This window comes from Nyctereutes procyonoides, unplaced genomic scaffold (assembly GCF_905146905.1).
Source record: "Nyctereutes procyonoides isolate TBG_1078 unplaced genomic scaffold, NYPRO_anot_genome, whole genome shotgun sequence".
In the NCBI taxonomy this organism is placed as follows: Eukaryota; Metazoa; Chordata; class Mammalia; order Carnivora; family Canidae; genus Nyctereutes; species Nyctereutes procyonoides.
Window position 1 is genome coordinate 15,951,770 of NW_026575131.1, and position 26,153 is coordinate 15,977,922.

The window sequence follows — 26,153 nt, forward strand, 5'->3', positions numbered from 1 at the left end:
TATGTGTTTTGTGTTACTATGTATGTGTTTCTTTATATGTGGTTCTTGACAATGACAAAGAAGCAAATAAATCCCCCTTAAAATGGAATGTGGGTATTTCATGAAGATCAAAAATAATGAACACAATTTCCTTCTCATTATTAGATATAAATGAGTGAGAATTACTTGATATTCATGCATATTGATATATGCCCTTTTTGCATATGTAAATGATTCTCTTCTCTGTGCTGAAAATACTGGAACAGTGAGTTCTCTCCATGAAGTCTGTAGGATTTTCATGTAGCTTCACATTTGTTTCCCCCTTGCAGAATAAGGAGTTCTCTATGTATTAGAAACACATAACTACAAACCCTAAAATAGGGAAAGTGAAAGCATTTTAGAAGTTCATTATTTTCCTTTGATCCTCTTTATTAAAAAGTATCCTAAGCTTCACCCCTGAGAAATAAAAAAACCTTCATATTTTAGAGCAAAAAAGTCAGAACAGAAATTTGCTAAGAACTAAGGAGGTAGAATAAAATAGTTTCATTTAATCAATAATTAATTATCAAACATATACAGTTCCCAGGACTGTTCTAGGATTTGTGACATTCCTGCCTTCTTTATGCTTCTTTCTAGAAGAAGGGCAAGCTGGAGACAAAACCATAGACATGACAAATAACTGAATTATACAGTATGTAAGAAAATGAAAAATCCTACCGAGGAAGGAAGAGTGGAAAAGATTAAGGTGACCAGGAGTACAGATTGGGATAATTTTGTTCCAATAGCCCCAGCAAAGAACACTAGAAATAAACAAAACTACGGTTTTGTGTTTTGCCTTGTTTTATCTTGTTTCAAACTGAGCAATCTTATTTCGTCATTTTCTCCCTTGTAGAAAGAGTACTGAGTACCTGGGGATTATGGTGTGTTTTATGGACTATCTCAAATTACGGATAAACTTGTTTCTATCCTAAGAACTGGGAACCTATCTACAAAAAACATAGCTATGTTACTTATCTGAAATATCCAACTGCTACCTTGAGAATTAAGCACAGTCCAGCTGCTCCAGAGTTATTCATATTCATTTGAGTCTCCTTTTACTTTTCACCCATTGTTTGCTAAAGGACAGCATCATGATGCCATATGTTTGAGACATTTGAGAAAGAGAAACTATTCACTGAATCCAATATATCCAATAACTTCCTCCCCCCAAATCCAATCTCTAGGATGAAAGGTTCCCATCACCGTATTTTAGCTGTAAAACCATTGGTCCATCTCATGGATCACCAGCATTCTATAGGAACTTTCATTGGGAAACTACATTTCTACTAGTGATACTTTCTATCCTTTACATTTTATGTTTTAATTCTCTCTGGATTTCTCCATTCTTGAAAAAATTAACTGTGATACAGTCTTCCACCATGTTTTAACCTTCTTCATATTTTAAAATGAGTGCATACCACCCACACCTTCTTAATTTGAAATGAGGTAAGAAATTTTTTTCCTCCTTAATGGACATATTATTTTTTTTAAAGGCATTCAAGCTTTTCAGTATATGGATAGTACAAAACATTTGCTGGAGAGATATCCTATCATTAGATATGGCTACATAGCACATTCCTTGAAATATTAAGTCCATCTCTGTCTTAAAAATCTGATGACAATACAATCTCAAGGAAGTAAAGTTTTTCAAAATGTGTCACACTGGTTAGATTTTGACACAAGTTACATCAATCACATTTCCCCTGAGTGTTTCAGACAATTGTCAGCAGGCATAATGTAATATGCTTAAGACAATGTTGGCAGAAATATCTTCCGGGGATAAAGGTAGGTATTTTTTTTTTCCTTGAGACATTTTAAAGGATAATTGAAGTGTAGTCACTAACTACTTTTTATTTAATATATTTATTTTTAATAGAAATGATGATAAAGCACCAATTGCTGAATTTAATTATTTGAGCTTAATTAGCTGCTCAAACCACCTTCTCAAGACAGTCATTTTAATCATCCAGGAGGCAATGAAATGATAAAAGTGACATGGCTTCCAGTAAACATACTAGTTTTATGAGCTGAGATTCAACAAAGTAAAGTAGCAAAGATGAGGAGTAGATACTTGAATACTAATTATGTCCCTTGGTGATATATGGAGGTACATTTGGATTGATAGAAGCTTGAAAGTCTGAAGAATAGAGTATGCAGCTTTATCATCACAAATTATGTGAGCTTATAGGTTTATTATGTTGGGAATATAATAATGACTTATACGGACACACATTTTTTTTTCTCTTTGAAACAAACTACTCATTAGACTGTATTCAAGAGGGCCTGCATTTCACTAGCTATGCACCTAGGGTTATATAAATAAATGAACTGGTTATGTTCTTGGCAACCTTATATCCAGGTAAAAATTTCATACAAAATGAGAGTCTCTGAAGGAAATTTAACAAAGAAAAATATTATCAACTGACTTTATCAAAATGTCCATAAGCCTCCAACACTAAGGCATTTGTGAAAATTCAAATGTTTTAGGTGCCAGTTTTAATTCTGTTTAATTACCCACTGACAGCGTTTCAACTGCCAAAGTATTCACATCTGCCGTGGTATCCCACTGGCAAAGTAAACATACTATTAATGAATATGGGAACACAACTCTTAAATAAATTGTGAAACCAAATATTTCACATATACAATATGGTACAGGTTTGACACTATGATAGATGTTGTGATATGCATACATATCTCTAATGTTCATCAAGCACAAATGAAGATAATAAAATACCTTTTACGACTAGGCTGCCAGTGTTCTTTGCAACGCCAAACTGATTTGTAGCTATGCAAGTATATGATCCGGCATCTGACCTAGTAACGTTATATATCTTGAGGCTGCCATCCTCTGAGAGAAACACTCTAAAAGGAAAATAACATAATTAACAATAGTAAGGCTCTCAAAACTAAGCCTTAACCATTTATTTTCATTTTATATTTTCATTTTAAAACATTACTAAAACCATGAGCATATTCCTTTCCTTTTATTCTATTCTTGATTGTGAGCAATCTCTGAATCCTCATAGTAGAACAAACGATATTTGCTTTTATTCTGACACAGTACTGATCATTATCATACTATTACTTGAATTATCATTGTTGATTTTTATGCCCATTAAAAATAAAATGGATGCTTGATGCTACAATGCCCATTTGCTTGGTTAATAATAAATGCAACTACTCACTATGCATTTTGAAAAGTCAATTCTCTAGTGAAAATTGAACTTGGCATTATTGAAATGCAAGCTAGTTTTTACATTGTTTAGTTGTAGCTTTATAAACTGCTCTTATTTAGCACTTTCAACCACCAAACAACAGGGTTCTCAATAACAGTATTTGCCAGAGCTAGTGAATTGAAGGAACCATCTACATGGTTTCATAGCCAAAGGGCCCAGGCTTATCCAGTTATGTGGCCTATCACATAAAAAATAGGGTTAGAGTATAGAAAGAATGAAGCCTTCATGAATCAGACTGAATTAAACAGTCCTACAATACATGTAATCACATAGCACATAATAAAGGGATAGCTGCGTAAGAAGTTCTAATCTTTCATAAAATGATTCTTAAGTTTTCTCTGAAACTCAGAAATAATCAAAAGCAAATACTAGACCACTATTGTAATCAGGGAAACCCCAAGATTGGCTTCTTGACAAAATCACCATCAAATGTTTTAATAAAGAGACAAAAAAAAAAGGGGGGAAACTTAAAGCATGTGCCAAATTTTATGTCTTATAAATATAATTAGCAAATTTTTAAAAACATGCTTTTAAAATACTAGTAGGTAGTCAGGGTTGTGTTGTGCAAAAATAAGTGATGAAAACTAATTTGTCACAACAGTAATTTTAAAAGAAAGAAAGACATAATAACAACTGCCATGCATGTCATATCCATTAACAATACCAAACAGTATTTGTTTCATTGCAAACATATCATTGTGCCTAATATGTGTATCACACAAAATGTAGCTAATATAATTAATTACCCAATTTGAAACCTAGGGAATATCAGCCAACTACAATTTATCTGAAGCCAGCTCCTGATGTTGGGTTTATTATTAGTGATGTGTTCCACATTCTCTCATCAAGTGAGTAGCTGGGGCCACATTTGGGTTTAGAATATTCCATGGCATATAATCAGATTTTTGTTTAAGTCATTATCTTGGAGTACTCCCCAGCAGCAGACATTTGATATCGCATTTATTTTCTGAAATGTCTAGATTTCTTGATCTCAATTTACATTAACAGTTGAATCATACCATTAATGACACTGTAATAGTAAAGCTATTCTAATACGCAGCAAACTCCAGGCCAAACATTATTCTGTAACTGATTTAATTAGAAGAGATCAATGTGAGAAGCAATTGGGTGCATCACTTATCTCTAGAATTAAGGAAAACCCAGAAATTTTCAGCAACATAGAAATTTTGGCCAATAAAACCATTTAAATGATATAAAATATATATCTGCTGGTATCTAAAGGCCATCAGACAAATTTCCCAGCTGGCAATGCCAATGTTTATATGTCATACAATTTTTCACTTAGCTTTCAGAAAAGAACAATTCATGTAAAGAGTGGTTTATTACTACCTTTTTCAGGCTCATGGTTAAATAATGTTTGTTAAATTGAATTGAAATTGTCATCATTGAAATTTATTATTTCTGTTGAAATCTTAATCAGTCAACCGTTACTTCTCAAGTGCCTAAGACTGAAATACTGAGAAAGCAGACCGAGAAAAATTATAATCTGTCCAAGAGTAAATAGCTAGTAAATATTAGAGAATAAATTGAAAGTTGTTTCTGGTTATCTCCAGCACTCATCCTCTTTCTATAACATCCAAAGTTACTTGCAGTAGATTAATTCTTCATGTTAATTATGATGTTTAAGAAGTTCCTGTTGAATCATCATTAGATGCCCTTAGAATAGTCATCTGTGTTTACTTCTCAAAATGTGGTCTCATCCCAAACCTACTGTATCAAACTTTGCATTTTAACAACATATCCAGTGATTGGCATGCACAATAAGGTTTGTGAAGCATCGATCAGTTAATTATAAGTTAAACTTTAGTCTGTAAGCTTATCTTTATCTCTAAGCAAGAATCCACACTGTTCTCATAAGACCAGTATGCAAAAATATATAAAATATAAAAAAGGTTAGATTTAAATACTTTATGAAAATAACCAAATCAGTAACCAAACTTATTTATCACTTATTAAAAACAGATTATAAAAAGTAACTCTCCATAGCAACTTAGGATGTAGAAAACCAGAAATTTAACTATTAATAGAAACATAACATGATAAAGAGTATGAATATTTCAACTTATCATTTAATTTTTTTATTTAATAAGAGATGGTAAAATATAGTAAGAAAACTTAATCTATGATAACATAGATGGAATGAAACCACATAATCATAGACCTAATTTTATGTAGAATAATTAAATGAAAAATAGTAAAGAAAAAAAGCCCTGAGAATTCCCAGTTCTGTCATGTACTAAAATATGGCTTAGCAGAAGTAATTAAAATGAAAGAAAGAAAGAAAGAAAGAAAGAAAGAAAGAAAGAAAGAGAGAGAGAAAGAGAGAGAGAAAGAAAAAAGAAAGAAAGAAAGACCAAATAACTAAAATTAAACTGTACTAAACAGTTGACATTTTCAGGGAGGGAAGAATGCACCTATAAAAATTAGCTGGAACATTTTAACTCATCATTTTGGTAATATTCATAGATAAATATAAAGACTGATTTTTTAAATTCTTCTTTTGGAATATTCTAAAAGATAGTTTAAAATGTATCTGGAGTAATAGAAAGGACACATTAATAAAATATATTAAAATACTTTATCTTGATTTCATATAAGCTTCTTTGGTATTTAAAACAAGACACAGCCACAAGTATAGATAAGCTTGACTATCAAAAAATTTGAGAAAACATCCTAGTGATAAAAATAAAGATTTTTGTGAATAATTAGCTAAGAGAATATAGCTACAGAGAGGAAAGCATAGGCAATCAAGTAATGGATTACATACCATATATATTTATATTTATATTAGGACTTAGTGCAGAGGTTACAATGCTAATAGACAATAAAAGCCTAAATGAAAATATGTGAGCATCATTTAAAGTAGTATGTCTTCTAAAAATTCAATAGCAATTTACAAACAGAATAGAAAGCCCAGGAATAAACCCTTGATTATATAGTCAATTAGTCCATGACAAAGGAGGCAAGAATATGCAGTGAGGAAAAGACAGTCTCTTCCACAAATGGTGCTGGGAAAACTGGACAGCTACATGAAAAAGAATGAAACTTGACCACTTTCGTACACTGTACACAAAAATAAACTCAAAATGGATTAAACACCTAAATGTGAGACTTGAAACTATAAAACTCCTAGAAGAAAATATATGCAATAATTTCTATGACATCAGCCATAGAAACATTTTTTTCCCTTTGTATCCTCTGGCAAAGGAAACAAAAGTAAAATTAGACTACTGACCATACCAAAATAAAAAGCTTTTGCACAGCAAAGGAAACCACCAACAAAATGACAAGTCAACCTGCTAAATGTGAGAAGATACTTGTAAAGGAAATAATCCAATAAGTGGTTAATATCCAACATATATAAGAACTTATATAAATCAAAACCAAAAACTCCAAATAATCCTATTTAAAAGTGGACAGAGGACATGAATAGACATTTTTCCAAAAAGGACATACAAACAGCCAACAGAAACATAATAACATAATAACATTACTAATCATTAGGGAAATGAAAATCAAAACCTCAATGAAATATTACCTCACACTCAGAATGGCTAAAACAAAAAAGGCAAGAAATGACAAGTGTTGGTGAGGATGTGGAGAAAAAGGAACCCTTGTACAGTATTGTTGAGAATGCAAACTGGTGCAGCCACTGTGGAAAACAGTATGGAATCCCTCAAAAAATCAAAAATAGAATTGCCATATGATCCAGTAATGCTACCACTAGGTATTTACCCAAAGAAAACAAAAACACAAATGCAAAAAGATATATGTAGCCTTATATTTACTGTAGCATTACTTCCTATAGCCAAGGTAGGGAAGCAACCCAACTGTCTATCCATGGAAGAATGGATCAAGAAGATGTGGTACATATGCAAAGGAATATTACTTAGTGGAAAAAAAAAAGATCTTGCCATTTGCAACAACAGGAGTGTACCTATACGGTATAATACTAAGTGACCTACACAGAGAAAGACAAATACCATATGATTTCACTCATATGTGGAATGCAAGAAACAAAACAAACAAAGAAAGAGACAAACAAAAAAAGAGTCTTAAATACAGAGAACAAACTGGTGGTCACCAGAGGGGAGGCATGTGGTGGGAGGGCAGGGGGGTGTTGGGTGAAACAGGTAAAGGGACAAAAATTAATAGCAATTTAAATATATAAATGGAAAAGGAGCAATGCTAAGACTTTCTTCCTTCTAAACTTTCTCAGCAAATACTAATATCTACCGAATTCAAGCACAATATTAGACGTTGTAATAGAAAGATGAGAAATAGGGTGTTAATTACCAAGAACACACTTTTCTTTTTTGGAAAGATTTATTTATTTATTCATGAGACACAGACTGAGAGAGAGAGAGGCAGAGACACAGGCAGAGGCAGAAGAAGGCTCCCCGCAGGAAGCCCAATGCGGGACTCGATCCCGCATTCTGGGATCAGACCTGAACCGAAGGCAGGCACCCAACCACCGAGCCACCCACGTGTCCCAAGAACACACTTTTCTATGATTAAACTCGGTGATCAAAGTCCAAGGAGGTTATTGTTACAAGTCAACTCTACGCAGGCTCTCTACTAATTGTATAATAAATGTCAACTCACTGAATACTTAATTTAAACCTTTAAGCTCACTATTGTTATAATGCCCAGCTTTCCTGATGGGGAAACTGAGACAAGGAAAAAAGCACTATTTCACTCACATTACTCACTAGGTAGTATAGGGCCAAGATTCCAACCTGTCATTCTCTATGAACCAGGAAGCAACTATTTGAGCAAGTGCTCTTTCACTTCAAGTTTCCAAAGCATAGTTTACGAATAGGATAGTTACTAAGAACACAAATTTGAGCGGTTTACTTACTTTATATATGTGTATATCTTTGTACAGAATAATCTTTAATATTGAAGATTCTTACTCTCACTGTCAGAGAGTCCACATGCACATTTTCTCAGGGTTCTCAACTTTTGCGAAATCTTAAAGGCAAGTCTGATATTCCCTACTATGTGAGAGTCTGACCACAAACATTAGGCGATAACAATGGCAATACTAATACTGCTTTGCCTGCTACTGACTCTTAGCCCTAACATTAAATATTTGTAACCACTGGGCCAAGTTACTCAACTTTCCAAGTCCTCAGCTTCTCATTGATACCATGTGGATACTGATATTGCCTGTGTCAAAGAGTAATGAGGAGTGAATGATATAAACTATTTAAAATGCTTAGCTTAGCACTATGCCTGACTGCTACTTAGCAGTCAATAGGTAGGTTTTTAATGAACCAGTTTCTCATTCTGCCAAGGAATATAGGCACTTCTGTAACTCCATGAACTTTTGTCACACTTCATTTTGAACAAAGAGACCCGAGAGGTACATGCCAGGTTTTTTGAAAGGAGCCGAATGCCAGGAAGACTGTTCCCAGCAGTAAGTTTTGCTGCCCAAGACCCTCGGTTGAATTCATGCAACCTCCTGTCTGTGTACTTGTCAAGTTGCTCTTCCTGAGCCACAATGTTCTCATTTTTATTTTGGGAAGGGAAATAGGGTTGCTATGATAATTGAATTAATTAAATGCCAGCTGTTATTCTCATGCTTACTCTTCAATGATACTACTAGTCTTTGGCCTTTGCTCTCCTCCATGATTCAGACTTGGATTTTTGATTCTCATTTTGGTTCCTACTCATGCCTGATATCTTAAAACTCTTTTGTCTGATTGGATTCGGTGGTACATTTTGAGGTTTTAACTAACATGGTTATCGGTTCCTGGACTGTGTTGGGTTTGGTGTCACTGGGTCCTAAAACTCAACTTACACTGAATGCATATTTCCTCCTTAGCACTTCCAATATAATCGATTCATAGTTAAGTGATAAACGCCCTTCCTCCCAAGTCTCTATTCTCAAATATTCACTTAATTAGAATATTTCAGCTGTTCTCACTATCAAATAAAAAAAAAATTCCCCCAAATTACCAAAGATTAGTACTCTATTTAGGTGATTAAATCACAAATTGAGGCATTTGCATTTAAAATGTTCTGTAAAAATTAGAATTTGAAGACATTTACATGTGTAGATGTATCATGACCACACAACATTTGAAAAATTAATAGTTGGCATTTGTGATATACTATATTATTCCTCTAATTGCATTCTGGGCATAAAAAAGGTAGAAATTCAGAAGTACAAGCTGTTCTGACAGGTGACATTGGTAGATTTTATGGTGGTATTAGAAAACAAAACGTGGATAGCAGCCACCAACATATGTAAGCATTTTAAGGTTAACTGATAAATTGAAGGAACGCTATGTGAAGTAATTGAACATCCATTTCAGTCTTCCTATCGGGAATGTTCATGGCATAAACAGGAAACAAAAGTAATAGTGTACCCATTTACCTGATTTCAGATCCTTTGCCTTTACCTGATGTGTTACTGTGAATGAAATACCAGGAAGATGGATTACAAATCAAATGAACTCATAGGACTCTTTTACCTGAAACATGTCAAATTTTATGTCATTCTGAGGAACTACAGAAAGACTAATGTGGAATGTTTTTATCCTTGCTAGCTGGGTGGCATGTGATAACCTGTTTATTATAAATCTCCTAAATATAAAAGAGATTAGCATTCTCATTTACTTATGACTTCGGTGAATCTATATATCCAATCTTTGGTTAACCTACATACAGAAAACAAATCTGTATACCTAGATCCCACATGAATCAGAAGTAATGAAGACTCTTTTTTTGTTTATTTGGTATCAACGATAGTCCATCACGAAGTTTGAGGATGCAGGTTACCAATAGCTAAATTTCTTAAACTAAAAGAAATTAGGGCATTGGGCAATTATAATTTCTTATTGCTGAAACTAGAGCAATACTGCTATTTTTATAGTTAGATTATTAACTGGAGTATTGCTTCCAGTTCTGTCTAAAGATAATACTGTAGACCATGAAATTTTAATTGATGGTCTAATTTTACTGATATCTAGAAAATGCAAAATAGATTGGATTAAAATGAGTTAGATATGAAGTAGTAAAGTGTGTATAAATTCTGACTCTACACAATTTAGGTTTTAGGTAAAATGTCCCACTGGATTCCATTTTAGATCAAATATTGATATTACATTTTAATAATTTTAGCACCTGATTATCATAGCTAAGGTGTGATATACGCCAATTTCACTGTCATTTAGTAAACTATCTCTTAATAATTCCTTGTTTTAACAAACTACAAAATATGACTGACATGATCAACAAACAAGTAAATATCAAAGCTAGCTCATTTAAATTAAAGGTTCTCTTTTCCATCTTTTTAAGTCAATAACTTTAAATGGCTCTAATGGTAATTATACACAGAAAATAGCTCACACCTCAGGCCAAGGAAAATATAAAGATTTAATCAATGGATTAATGCAACCCTATTTTATCATTCTTTATAAGACCATCAGAGCATTAACAACAAAAACAAGAATGAGATCACACACGCACACACACACATACACAAAGAAGAGAAAGAGATGAAAATAGAATAAAAAGAAGTGCTATCTTGAGACATGATTGAATGAGTGACAGAAAATAAAATTTAGCCTCTCTACTAAAAGATGTAGATCATTCTCAGTAAAACACAATACACTTAGAATCTTCAGCCAGTTCTAAATGAGAGAAAACATTTACCAGGACATTCAAGAAAATTTATGGAAGAAATTGTTAAATATGTTGTCTCTTTTACTTGTCTGCCATTCAGGACAGAGCATAGATATTCTTTTCAGAAGAGAGTTGTCCCAAAGAGAAAACAAATGTGCATAATTTGCTAATCTTTTTTTAAGAGTATATCCTTCACAGACTTACCAGATGAAACCCGGAAAAAGGCTCTTCCCCAAGTACGTAGTACAGGATTTGCCCTCTAATCTGCTTATGTGAATCCCATCCATCTTCCCAAGCATACCCTGGATTCCCACTATTACAAATACACCTTATACATCGTCCCTGGTTCTGTCAGTGTCATTGGCTGTCAAAGGCTCAAATAATTTAATCCCATCATAAAATGGCAGCCAGCAGACCAGTCCCTTTTTCTTTCCTTCCAAAGACTGTTCCCACCGAGCTTCTGTCTGGAGATAGTTCGTATGTCGGACTGATGCCAAACTACCAGCTGTGTGTTTCTGTTCTCAAAGTGAGTCAGTGGCTAGTGCAATAAAATATGATCCTGCATTGTTGCCCGTATGTACCTGCCTCACCCTTAGCTGTTCCCCAGGGAACCTGGCAAAAACATGCAACTTCTTGACCATGCTACTGTATTTTCTCTTCCTCATTCTCCAAATATTAAAGATTAGTAATTTTTCCATATCAAAAAACTGATATGCAAGGAGGTTTAATACTTTACTTAGCCATAGCCAGGATGTATGTTTTCTGATCCTGAGTGAGTACTTTTCCTATGAAATCATTACCTGAATAATTATGCTACCTTGTATTTTGAATTTTCTCTTTTTTAAATGATTTTTTAGAGTGGTTTTAGGTTTGCAGTAAAATCAAGAAAAAAGTACAGATTTCCCATATACCCCCACACATTTATAGCTTCTCATATTATCAACATTCCCAATGGTGGTACACTTGTTATAACCAAGGAATCTATCTTGGCACATCATAATCATCATAATCGCCCAGAATCCATAGTTTACCTTAAGATTCATTCTTGGTGTTGTACATTCTTGGGGTTTGGAAAAATATATGTAATGGTATATATATCCATCATTATAGTATCATACAAAGTATTTTTACTGACCTAAAATTCCTCTGTGCTCCGCTTATTTATTCTTCCCTCCCCCAACCACTGGCAGCCACTGATCTTTTTACTGTTTCCCTACTTTTGCCTTTTGCAGAATGCCATATAATTGCAATCGCACAGTACATAACCTTTCAGATAAGCTTTTTTCACTTACTAACATGCATTTAAAATTCTTCCATTTCTTTTCATGGCTTGATAGCTCATTTCTTTTTAGCACTGAATAATATTCCATTGTCTGGATGTACCACAGTTTTTTTTTTTTTTAAGATTTTATTTATTTATTCATGAGAGAGACAGAAAGAGAGAGAGACAGAGAGAGAGAGAGGCAGAGACACAGGCAGAGGGAGAAGCAGGCTCCATGCAGGGAGCCTGACATGGGACTCAATCCCGGGTATCCAGGATCACACTCTGGGCTGAAGGCAGCGCTAAACTGCTGACCCACCTGGGCTGCCCCAGTTTTTTTTATTCATTTACTTATTGAAGAATAGCTTATTTGTATCCAAGATTTTGCAATTATGAATTAAGATACTATGAATTATAGTGTGCAGGCTTTTGTATGGAGATAAGTTTCAAGACCTTTGGGCAAATATTAATGAGTGTGATATTTGGATTGTATGGAAAACGTATGTTCAGTATTATAAGAAACCTCCAAACTGTTCTCTAAAGTGGCTATACCATACATTCCCATTAGCAATGAATAAGAGTTCCTGTTGCTCCATATCCTAGCCAACATTTGGTGTTAGTATTCCAGATTTTAGCCACTCTAATAGGCATGGAGCAGCATCTCATTCTAATTTGCATTTTCCTGCCGAAATATGTGGAGAATCTTCAAATATGTGTTCACCACCTAAATATCTTGTTTGGTGAAATGTCTCTTAAGGTCTTTGACCCATTTTTTTATTGGAGTTATTTTTTTAGCCCTGAGTTTAATCACTATTTGCATATTTTAGATAAAAGTTCTTTATCAGAATATTTTGCAGATATTTTCTCCTCATCTGTGGCTTGACTTCTCATTCTGTTGGTACTGCTTTTTACAGTGCAGGGTTTTTGGGTTTTTTTCCCTTTAATTTTAATGAAGTCCAGCTTATTATGTGTTTCTTCCATGAATCTGCCTTTGCTGTATATGAAAGTCATGGCCATATCAAAGGTCATTTAGGTTTTCTCTTATCTCCTTATCTTCTGGGATTTTTTTTCTTTTTTTTTTTTAATTTTTATTTATTTATGATAGTCACAGAGAGAGAGAGAGGCAGAGACACAGGCAGAGGGAGAAGCAGGCTCCATGCACCGGGAGCCCGACGTGGGATTCGATCCTGGGTCTCCAGGATCGCGCCCTGGGCCAAAGGCAAGCGCCAAACTGCTGCGCCACCCAGGGATCCCCCTTCTGGGATTTTTTTTAAAAAAAATTATTTATTTATTCATGAGAGACACAGAGAGAGGCAGAGACATAGGCAAAGGCAGAAACAGACTCCCTGCGGAGAGCCTGATATGGAACTCAAACCCAGGACCCTGGGATCACATCCTGAGCCAAAGGCAGACACTCAACCACTGAGCTACCCAGGTGCCCCACCTTCTGGGATTTTTATAGTTTTGTGTTCTACATTTAGGTCTATGATTCACTTTGAATTAATTTTTGTGAAGGGTGTTAAGGTCTGTGTTTAGATTCATTTAAAAATTTATTTTTTTTCCCCAATGTGGCTGCTCAGTTGTTTCAACACCATTCATTGAAAAGATTAAATCTGCTTCGCTATACTGCCTTAGCTCCTTTATCATAATTTTCTTTTTAGAAAAGTTTTCACTCTCTAAATAGACTGTAAGCCTAAGTTTTTTGAGGCAAGTAATATAGAGGTTTTAAGACAATGGACTCAAAAGTCAGCTTGCTTTTTTTTGTGTTTTGGCTCCCCCTTTTTGGCTGTGCTTGACTTCCTTGTAAAATTCACATGTAAATGGGGATAATGGTAATAATAACAACATCGATTTGTTTTAGAATTAAGTTTTAAATGTATTAAAGATGTTGAGCATAAGCCTAGAGAATAATGAGAGCTCCCAAAATGGTAACTATTACTCTTGACTTCTTGGTAATCTTTAAGAATATCTATAATTCATAGGTACTTGGTAAATATGCTTTCTGATTGCATTTACTCTGAAATCCTTAGCCTTTTCTTTGTAGGTCTACATGTATATTTATTAATATTATCAGTAAATTCAGCAAACCAACAGCAAGTCACTTAGATAACCTCTTTGCTTTAAAATAAATGCTAGGCATAGGTTTAAGCAAAGTGGTTATTTGGCTAATCGACTTTTTGTTAGTTTGCTGACACTGTATAAAGTAGCACAGGAACTGGAGAGATAAATTCAAATCAGACTTACCAAGGATAAGGCTTGAATATATAGAGTAAACTTTAATCATTCTTTTGTACAATTCCAATCACAAAACTAAAGTTTTAACAAAGGCCATCATAAAATCTTTTGAAGTTATTGTGGACCCTGTTGGGGCCGGAGAGGGTGTTTCTAATTAACTGATTCGCAGAAAACACAGCAATTATATCTGTAGTATTTTCTTAGCCTCTGTCCTAGCTTCAGACAAATAATTTCCAGACAAATATTTCTTTGGTCTCCTGAACTGAGTTACATTAAGCACAGTATATTTAAATTTATATGTTCAATGGGAGGTAAGGCAGGAAAAAAAAAAAAAGAAAAAGAAAACCTACATGAAGTGGCATCACCAGTTGGAAGCACAAATAAATTCGATTTTGCTACATTTTGTCAGAAAGCACATTTCTCTTGGTGCCTAGGGAAAAGTCATGCATGGGTACCTTTATGTTGCCCCCTTTAACACCCCTTTCAACAAACAAGAGGAACATCTATTTTAAACACATTAAATAACTAAAGATATGCCTCCCTAGATCTTATTAATCAAACATGATTTGGGGGTCATTACACAACTAACTGAAAGGGTTTAACTTGCAAAGGATTGTTTAGAAATATTACCTGGAGATTAAAATGGACTCAAACACTTTTTAATTTTCATGGAAATGAAAACATCACTGATGCCAGTGTCTAATTTTTTTTTTAATTTCTGGTTTCAGCAGTTGTATTTTATGCCTAATATGTAATTGATTGGTGTGAGCAGCCAAATGTTTCAAAGTTAAGTTCCCACATTCAACTGTCCTAAACTTCAAATCAGATATTCAGACCTTAGAACTCATCAAAATGTGACTCCTTGTTTAATATACCCAAATAATTTAAGCACCAGCTTTGTAGTGGCTGACACACAACAAAAACACGGATTCTGGGTGACTGAATTGTGACACAAATTAGGAGATGGCAGATAAGAGCAGTTGCTAAATAACATAATTATTTGGTGTCATGATGTGTCTTAATTCTGATGGCATGCCAGAATGTGCTGCTAGGCTGATTCTCATGAAATGTTAAGGAAAAGTGATTTAACATTAACAAAACAGCATCAGATGGAAAGCTTAGCTAAATTAATCCAGTGGAGAGGCCTAAGAGGAGTATTTAGCTGTTCAGTAGAAGGAAAGGAAAGATAAAGAAAAGTGTCTCCATTTGCTGCAGTATTTTGGGATGCCAGAGAACACAAAAAAGGGAATTAATACAGATTCATATGCTAACATGCCTTACAACCCAAGCAAATCAAAAGAAAATATAGGAAATTATAAAGCTGACAAAGGACAAGAAAGTTTGTGAACACAGGACTTAAAAGACATTTTTAAAGAAGTATGCTCCTAAAATAACTAGAGGAGAAGCAATCGAAAACACAATGGGAGGGAGAGCTGTGCAGAAAAGAATGGAGAAGTTCAAACATTATCAGGATTTTTGGCTACACTTTAATTACATTTATGATGATGAATCTATTGTGTGATCTCCTTAAGACTTGGGAAGTCTAAAATGTAAAGTTGTATCTGCAGCATACTTTGAGATAGATAGACAAGATTCAAGTACAGCCCTGTGACTTTAAACCAGTAATTTTATCCCTGAAATTCTTGGTTTCCCACAGGCATTAAAAAGGAAAAACAGGTGAGGGAGTTGGGCTGGAAATTTATGATTATTGCCCCTTTTCATTCTAGCTTTGTCCTTTTGTTATTTCAGAACACGGTGTATCTGGGAAATCTTTCCCCTACCATCTTGAATGTGGTTTTGGCAGTGGATATGAATGGAGTTTCCAGTTCTGAATCCCTTTTGGCTACTGAATTATTATATTCTTCAGAGTCTACAGAGCTAAGCTTACAAACATGGCTGAGAATGAGATACCAACTTGGATGTGACTCCTTGTCTGCTAACTCCAATTATTTCTTCTTCTTAATTATAATACATAATTTCATACCTACATAAAGTCCTTCATGGAACTTATGGAGTTTACCTTTATTTATTGAATTTGCATTTCTATGTCCATATGTCACCATAAATTATACTGCATATTACGTTAAAAATCCAATCAGTCATTTGAATATCATAGATGTAGGAAGCTAAGCCACTAAGGGGACTGATTTAAGACTCTGCCTATCAGTGCTATGACAACATATAGACCTATTCTATACCTTTTACTGATGGAAAAATAGAATTTGACTATATACCACTGTTTTTGGAAGAATTATAATTTGAACTGGAAAAAATAATGAAAAAATAATGTATATAGTATGACAGCCTGCTTTTAGCTCTACAGACAGATGCTGTATGATGCCAGAAAACTAACTAGAGGCCTACACTGTGGTGTTTAGGATTATAGAACTTTGGAGTCAGAGCCTCCTGGAATTGAATGCATTTCTATTACTCACTAGCATTGTGATGGTAGATGTGATGTTTAACTTTGCTAAACCTTAGGTTTAACCATTAAAAAAATACAAATAAATAATACCCCCCTAATAGGCATCTTATAAAAAATAAATGAAATGATGTATCTAACATCTTAATACACTACCCATCCATGACAGATACTATAAGTTGATATTATTACCAGTAATATTATTATTATTTGATGAGACTTGGGGTCAATAATGAGAAGGACAGATTTCTGATGGTCTTGGTTGATTAAATCTGAGATAGAATTAAAAAATGTGTATAACATTTATACATATGTATAAATGTGAATAACTTATAACATATAAGTGTATCCAAGCATCCCTAAGAAGTCAGAGTCAACCGTTGGATGGCTTACAAAATGATGTGTCTGTACTTAGAGGAATAATATACTGCATTGAGGAAGGTAAGTGCATATCCAAACCTTTTAACTGGCATCATATGTGACAATGACTATGCAGTAGACAGCCACATATATAGCCAGTTCTTCCACTTTTGTTTACTAGGAAAAATTCCTACCTACCCTTCAAGTGCCAGCTCAGTTACCTCCAAACTGCTGAAGCCTTTCTGAACTCCTGTAAGCCGAGTCAGTCCTCACCATCTTCTGTCTGTGATGACACATGCCCCACTGCACTGGAGCTGTTGACCTGTCTGCTTCCCCCATGAGACTCGGAGCTCATTCAAATTTATAAACCCAGAATTTTTTCACAGGGCCTGTCAAATTGGTTTGCAACTATGCTTATAAATAAATGAATAGTTTGACAAGTCACACTTGAGAATCAGATTTGTCACTCCAAATCAACAATTCTCTAACTGTGCTCTCAGGAGATACAGGGCGTTCTTAGGGCACACCACAGGCTGCTGGAAGGAAGGCAGCTTGTGGCTGCTGAGGGCAGGTAGAAAGGTGGGGAGTTGGGGGTGGGCGGGGCATTGAGAGGCTCTGGTTTGTCCTCTGGGGCATTAGCCAGATTGGTTCAGTTTTAGCTCTTGTATGAAATGGGCTCCAGCATAAATTTTATTTGGAAGCAAAACAAAAACAAAAGCACCCCCCTTCCCCTAAACACAGTTCTACTGTGGAAAAAAAAAAAGCAGAAAAAAAAAGATTTAAAAAAATGGGAAACAATAGCCAGTGACTACAAAAATGCTCTGACAAGCCTGACTCTTCATTGTGAAGATATTAATAAGACTCACTTTTCACATTGTTGGTTGGGCTTTTATTTCTTCAACTGGATCATAGTTTCTATAAGATAGCAATTCTATCCTTTGTATTTATTTCTATTGGTTTATTTTCCGTGTGTCCATCAGCATCTATGAGAAAATAAGGGTGTAACACAAACCTGTAGAGCAAACATTTTCTTTCTAAGGAGCATTGTACTTTAGGCTAATCAAGTAATCATTTCTTCCCTCAAAAGTCAAACTAAGAACAAAAGGTCATTTGTATAAATTGCACTAATAACTGACCTTTTCTATCTATAAAGTTATTGCTGTTGAATATTTATGTAAACTTTGGAAAATACAAATGTCACTCAGAAATTAGAAGCAAATACTAAAGTAAGTAAATATCATTCCAAGGCCAATAGTATTAATATTTTTAAAAAGTAACTAAAATGAGGACTTCTATTTCCTCAGCAGTGAAATAAGATAAAGAATCAAGCATTTTAATATAGTAATCAAAGTTCTGGGGGAAAGGAGATAACATGAAGTTTCTATTTTTCAAGTAATATGTTTGTATCAAACCAATATTTCTCTAAGGGGTATTCAAACATCTCAGCTTCTCTTGAGAACAGAGGACTTTATTATAAAAACTCAGATTCCTCAGCCCCTGCTTCCTACCTACTGACTGAAAATCTTGGACATTGCTCTGGGATCTGCATTTTTCACAAGGTTCTTATGTATGATTAAGTTTGAAGCCTATTGATAGAGACAATGAATTCACAGCAACTCTAAAACAAAGCTTAAGTATTTTCTGTTACAAGATACAGGAAGTGCAAGAATGTAAGATGCTATTTATTTGTGGCACTTTTTTGCTTTGTCATATTTGCCCTTGGTTTAAAGCTACAGGATGTTATTGCCCATCATTAAGACATTTTGAATAGGGAACTACAGCAATAATAGTGTAACCCAAGGCAGTAGCATAAAAGAATGCACACCCAGCTGGGCAGGCTGAGCTTAAAGGCAGGCTTTACATCTCTAATGAACCGGAGCTTCTTCTGACCATGGCAGGCAGGTGGTTTTGGACTCATAGTGCTAAAGGGTCAGTGATCCAGACCAGTGGAGGCCAGTGGGGATAAAGAAAGCAGAATTGGATGGCAAGAGGGAAAAATGAGGGCAAGACTGACAGGGGCACACAGGATTTTAGCTTGTTAAATCTTTGCGTGATAGAGGCAGGAGTATCAGATGGCTCTTGACATCTTCAGCATGTATTCCCTTGGAAAGGCTCACCTTAACAAGACTCTCAGGAGTTGAGTATGAACAATTTAAAATTTTATTACAAAGAGGCAGCACAGAAGGGAGACTGTAATAAGCCTGGCATTATGCAGACTGTCATTCTTCCTTAAACATGGGAACATATGGTTCATTTGCCTATTTGATACTCATGCTACCTGATGTACTAAGCACTATTACATTAAGTAGTTGGTGATACAAAATAAAATTAGGCTTATTTGCTTGTTCCATTAGGAAGCTTTGCAAGGAGGAGGAAGAGATAAAGAAGGCTGCTTGCTGGTTGCTATGTTCTGATTAAAGTTGCACTGAATTGAGATTTGTGGAGGGGGTGTTTTATTAAGGCTAAGTACTGGGGGTTAAAAGTAAAAGAAAAAAGAAACAGTGGTGATTTAAAAAGTAGATATTGAAAGATACACAGAGAATGGTCGAACAGGAAGGAAACATCATATAACTGGCTCCCTTACGTTCAGGCAGATGGATCCCCACTAGCTAAGGTAAAACAGTTGTGAAAAGGCTCTAAGGAGAACATGGATTGGTAGCAAAGTGTTGGGCAATGGGCTATATAACCAAAGGAACTACTTTGTCTAGCTAGTTTAGCAAAGAGTGAAATGAAGACAAACTAATGTTTATTCTGTTCATCTTCCTTGTCACTTGGCTAAGGACTTTCAAATAAGGCCTCCCAAGGGTGCATTTTTACTCATGAATAGAAGAAAGATCAAATGACTTGCTAAATAACCATCAATTCTTTCTTGGCACCGAGAACGCCCTGTTCCTCTTTTTCATTCTTCCCTCTCTTCATCTCCTCTCTCATCTCTTTTTCCTCTCTCCACTCATTCACTGCCATTTTTCAACTCCTCCTCCCCCAGCACCTCCCACAATTGACTATTGTGTTTATGAGGGAGGTGTCAAGGTGTAGGAGTGCCATGCAGATGGAAGTGGACCTGCTTAATTTCGGGCTCAAAGGCAAAAGCACCACTACTAGATTCCATGCTACCTAAGGGTTTCATATGTTCCCAAAAGGTACATGTGTTGTGCCAAGGGACCCAGGGCCACACAGAGTTTAATAGTATCATTATTATAGGACAAAGCACACAAGATTCATGGATTTGAGAAGATCTGTTTGTAACTCTGCATTTCCTCTCTCTCCTTCTCTCTCTCTCTGTCTCTGTCTCTCTCTGTCTCTCTGTCCTCTCTCTCTTTTTCTCCAACCGCAAGTGGATAGAGGTAATAGAATTGGTTCTAGAGAGTTCAGCAGTCCTCTTACAGCAAATCAGGGAAATCTGATCACGTTCTGAAACCAAGTGCTAAAGGGTAGAACCTCTACTTTTAATTTGATATTCAGTGAATTTCAAAGTATCTTGGTATCTACCTCTTTGAGATTACCAAGGTAAAAGTGGTAGAAACACAACCATATATAACTATGTTACAACTGTGTTCCTCAGAAATGTATCCCCAAGAAAAAAGGTATACTTTAATGTCTGATAAACTGCCTGACATATAGACAGTGCTTACGCCTGTTATTTTCATTATTAGTGACTATTTGATATATAACTGGATTTTATTTTATTTTGTTTTACTTTATTTTATTTTATCTAGGAAGAGAAAAATGTGGCAGATTCTCTTTCTTTCTTTCTATGAGGAAAAAAAAGAAGTGATTAATCAAATTTAGCTGATGCAGAATTGATTCCCTCAGTTGCCTAGAATACCTTGCAGAGATAAGCTTATTCTGTATTCATCTTGCCTTTCTGTGGCAAAATTTGTGGTTTTTACCCTGGCTGGTAGCAGTAAGAATGTGTAACTGAGATTTACATAAAGATTAGTTAGGATCCCAGCAATAAATGTACCCAGTGGCAGGAAAGAACACAGATCACCCAGCCTTTCCATATACGCTGTCTTTTGAGTCTCACACAACCATATGGGAGAGAAAAGTACTATTTTCTCCATTTTTCAAGTGATTTGACTGCGGACTACTGAAGTTCAGGGACTTGCTAGAAGTTATCAACTGCATGGGAAGTAGGGTTGAGACTTAAACCCAGATCTTATGACTCCCAATAACTTCAAAAAAAAAAAAAAAACCCCACTTTCTTGTGAAAGGATATTATGTGTCACGTTTTTGGCTAACTTAACATTTTACCCACAACACCTAGTATAGTATTTGGAATATAATAGGTGTTCATTAAGTATTTATAGAATGAATGAACACATCATGGGCCTATTAATTATTAAGTAAGTTCTGGGTTTAACTGCAAAATGTCTTGTCAGGTAAACAAACAAAACAAAGTAAATTTTAACTTTCACTGATTTAGCAACACATAAAATATATATTAAATGTCTGTTATGTCCCAGGTTGGAGCTGGGTGCTAGGCCTATAATGGTGAAGGAAAGAGTGGTGCTCACTACGCTGTTGTGCTACAGTCCAGCTGCCAAGGCTCTCAAACCTCTGAATCCATTCACTCAGATCATTTCAGCTGTTTTGACAATTTATAGCAATCATCATGTCTGGCACAATCACTGGGTCACCTGAGGAAATCAGTGATATATATATATATAATATATATATATATATATATATATATATATATATATATATAATTAAAACTATGATAATAGCTACAATTTTAACCTGGCACACTAATGTTTTGCATTGATTTCTAATATATAATCTCTATTTTGGCAGTTACTGCATGGGTATAGTGTTTAAATAAATCCAGAAAACAGTGACCTCAAAAGAAAAAAAAAAAAGGGAGCATACGCCAGTGGTTTTATCCAAGGTCACACTACTCAACAATGATACAACTGGGATCAAAATCCCTGTTTTCTAATTCCCAAGGCAGGGCTCTTTGCAATACATCCTGCTTTTCCCCACAGGAACATACCTTTTCTTCTTCAATTTAGGTGCTATTGCTAAATGACTTGTAGCTGCAAAAGGAATGAAGTAGATGTCATAAGACCATACATTCCCAGCAGGAAACCAGTTAGCCTTTGGACTCTATAATGCTATCTCCCTATTTTCAGTTGTAGGAAAACTTTTCTACTTGGACAGCCTGCCATAAATACAGGCATTTATAAAGACAGTAATCATTAAATAGTCCAGACTTCATCTGTGGCACATGGGCCAATAAGAAACATGCTAATTAAATTCAGAATTGTTGCTTGATCTGAGTTGCCAATACATGAAATTAGGTAAGTCATGTGAAAATAGTCCTGCAAAAAATAATCAAGGATGCTCTGTATTATCTGTTGAGTGGAAAAGATCTGGCAACAGAGATGGGCAACTCGGTATAGTGTCTCAGCTTTATCATTTACTACCTAGATGATGTATGCTGTCTCAATACATGTAAGAGTAGAAGAGACTGTCAAAATATATATATTGCCACCATTTTTTTATAAGTAGGCAATACAGTAAGGTTACTTTGAATAGGCTTCTTTAGAGTCCTTTCAACCAGCTCTAGGTAGTTACACTTTATTGGAAGCAAGAGTTAGTGACAATGAAATTTCAAAGTAGACAGGACCATATAGAAATTTTATATCAGAAAGTAAAAATGTGCATTTTCCCACATAGGAATTTCCAAGGTCAAGAACTAAAAACCATTCCTACTTGGAATCATTGTAAATATTTAAGTTGTTTTCCACATGTGAATCCTTAAATCTTTCTATGTTTACAACTGTGCCATGTTTTAACAGAGGTAGGAGAGGGTAGGCATCATATTTATTTTTCTATTTAAGAGAAATAAGCAGTCTGGTGTGGCATTTAAAAATCCATACTGGGACTCAGTGTTGTGTCTTTGAGTTTAGGATCTGGTTCTATAAAATTCCTTCCTTCTTTCCCCCCTCCCTCCTTTCCTTCTTTACTTTTTATCACGACTCTAAGTTTTATCTTCAACTTCTTTGGAAATTCCCATGATTAGACTACCAAAAAAAAAGGCATTAAGTCAACACAAATAGAAGCATAGGTGCCGCATTTCCCAGTAAGCAGCATGAAACCATGCACTTAATGAAACCAGTCTGGTCAGAAGGCATTAGAAGAAGGGACAGGATAGGAATCATGCAGAGACACAAAGTCTCATGGAACTGGCTGTGCGACCTTTGCAAATCACTGCTTAAGCTAATCTATAACTGGCAAAGATCTATGTTTGTAATTACTATGTACTTCTGGGACTCAACTTTCTCTTTTTCTTCTTCAATTTTTTGTTTTATAAACCTGAAAAGCCATTTTAAAAGCAGTTTCCCTAATACTCTACAAAACTTTTTTTACCCTCTCATTTTCTTATTTTAATTCAAATCCTCTTCCCTCTCTTTCTCTTCCCCATGTACATTGTGTTTGAGTCTTTAAAGGTTATAGAAAGTAAACAGCAGTCATTCCTGCTACTTAGGTGAGGACTTTTGAGTCACTTTTGGAAATGAAGTAATCATTTTATCTCAACTCTCAGTACAGACTGCTGTGTTTGATACTATGATATCTCTTGCGTTTTCCTGTTCTACAGCAGTGCCTTCAAATCTCAATTAGATTTTAGAAATCAAAGAGGAAACATTTAAAAGGAATCCACATCCAAAGCTGTTGAGAATACTTGCCATGATCTCCTAGGTAGTCTATACAGAGGAAGGAGCCCAGTCAGGGCCAGGCAACAGATTTCCCTTCATCTGTCTTTTCTCCTTAGCTTTGAAGCTTCTGTTCTTATGTCTTGGGATATCTCCTCCAGAAGAGCTTTCCCCTAAAGCTGGTGACACCTTAGGTAGTCATCCTTTTTGACACATTCATTCCACTCAATATGTATTGAGTTCAGGTTCTATGCCAAAGGCACAGGGCATGCACAGATAAATTTGACAAAATCCCTGTCCTGGGAAAAGTTCACTGTAGGGCTGTAGAGCTCACTGAAGACAGGAGAGATAGTAAGGAAAGAGAGTGCTCTAGATAAGTCTTTCTCTTGCATATTTTGTCATGTCAGGAGAGGGTCTTCAAGGCACCAGATATAATCCTGATAGCACTCTATACAATCAGCATTGTTTATTTGTTTTAACCCCCTTTCCTCTCTCCCTTGACCACAAAAGCAGTCCTAGATCAGAAATAACAAGAGAGTGCCCCTGTATCCAGCCTTTGGGCATTTTTACTGGCTCAGAATTCCAAAATGGAGATTTCAAATTTTTCTTGAAATGTTTGAAGTTGTACAACTCTGTCTGAAGTTCTACTTTCCCACCAAAAACATCTGCCTGAATTTAGAGTGACTATCTAGTTTGGTGCAAACTCACAGCTTTGACTTGTAAGACTGGCAGACTGCCATTTTGCATTACACTTCAGCTGTCCTTTTTTTACTTGGCCTGTCTTGTTTGTTTATATTACCTGCCTGATAATAGCATAGCTAATCAGCTATGCATGTCCACTAATAACACATGATACCGATAAAGAGCTCATTGAAACACTTTCACATATTCAGCATAATGGCTCATTCACAATAGTATTCCATTGCACATTTGAACATACAGTAACATACATGGGTCATTGCAATAGAGCTGTAACTACAGACTAGTCATCCTTAGGTACACAGGGTTCTATAGTAAAACTCAATAAAATATATTCTAAAAAGAGAAAAACACCTGTTTTGCTCCATCTAAACTCTCTTAGAAAATATGCCAGTGCTGATCCAGGATTTCTCAATCACATCCAGAATAGAAGGAAACCTCTCTTCTTTCTCTACAGGAGCCTCTCTACCATTTTTTTCATGTGGTGAATTCATCTTTGTCATGGGGTGAACACCTGTGTGACTATTTAAAAACCACAACACCAGGTGTGTGTGTATAAGTGTCTCTCTCTTTTGTGTAATGCTCTTCTCACTGATTTCTCAGCAGGCTGGGTCAGGAAAAATCTTCAAGCTGAATATAGAAAAGGTCTTAAAGGATTTTTAAAAATATATTACAAATGCATGCACAAAGTATATTGCAGCAAAATTATACAAATAGATCTTAAGTTTATAAGATTCTTTAGTTTTTGCTATTATGTGGCAATGTTTGATATCTCTGAGTACTCAGTTGTAAGCTTATCATAAAGGAGAGAATTTTAGACTTAGATTTGGAAGACATTGTATTACAAAATAGTTCAAAATATAACACAAAAGAGATTTATTTACCTTTTGCTTTGTCTCAGGCTCTCCATTCCTCTTTTCCAGGAGATAACTGCCCTAGGAAAAGCATTTGGCTTGCATTCGATAGTAATATCCCCACCAACTTGAACAACTGAATTCTTTTTAATGGGATTTTTAGAGAAATCAGGAGCTGAGGCTAAAAATAGAATTAAAAACAAAGTTTTTAAGTTTAATTAAGTTACTCACTTAATTAACATGTGGTAACATGACAATGTGGTATACCAGACAAAATTTAGTATTTGTACCCAGAGCTCTTTTTCAAGCTGTTTTGCTCAGGTTGTCCTGAGGCCAGTTACAAACTTGGCATTTTGGAGTTCTAGTTTCATTTGAAAAATGAAGATGACAGTAGATATCACCTCAGAAATTTACCGTGGAAATTAAATGAGAGAACATCTATAAAGAAGTATAGCATACTGCTGGGCACAAAGTATGTGTTCAATAAATGTAATTCATTTTTGTTTGGTGCAAGTCATTGTGATTAACAAAAGCAAGTTACAGAGTCACATTCTCAACAGTGCTTACAGTAAAGAGGTGAAGATAACCATGGTTAACTTCTTTTTTATCCACCCTTTTTAACCATGGTTATCTTCACCTCTTTATTATAAACAATAAGAGACAGAAGAAGGGATTTTAAGCCTGATGAGGGAAATCACCAAATCCGTTTCAGTCACTGTAATGATCTTAAATGTGAAATATAAGATACCG

General features: G+C 35.2%; 1 protein-coding gene across 1 annotated transcript in view; it reads right to left on the minus strand.

The window, feature by feature from the left end:
• Nucleotides 1–26,153, minus strand: part of CNTN6 (contactin 6) — a 155,622-nt gene that overhangs the window by 45,551 nt on the left and 83,918 nt on the right. Inside the window, 2 exon segments of the mRNA XM_055344121.1 lie at nucleotides 2,756–2,883; nucleotides 25,434–25,584. Coding sequence (XP_055200096.1) covers nucleotides 2,756–2,883; nucleotides 25,434–25,584 — 279 coding nt within the window.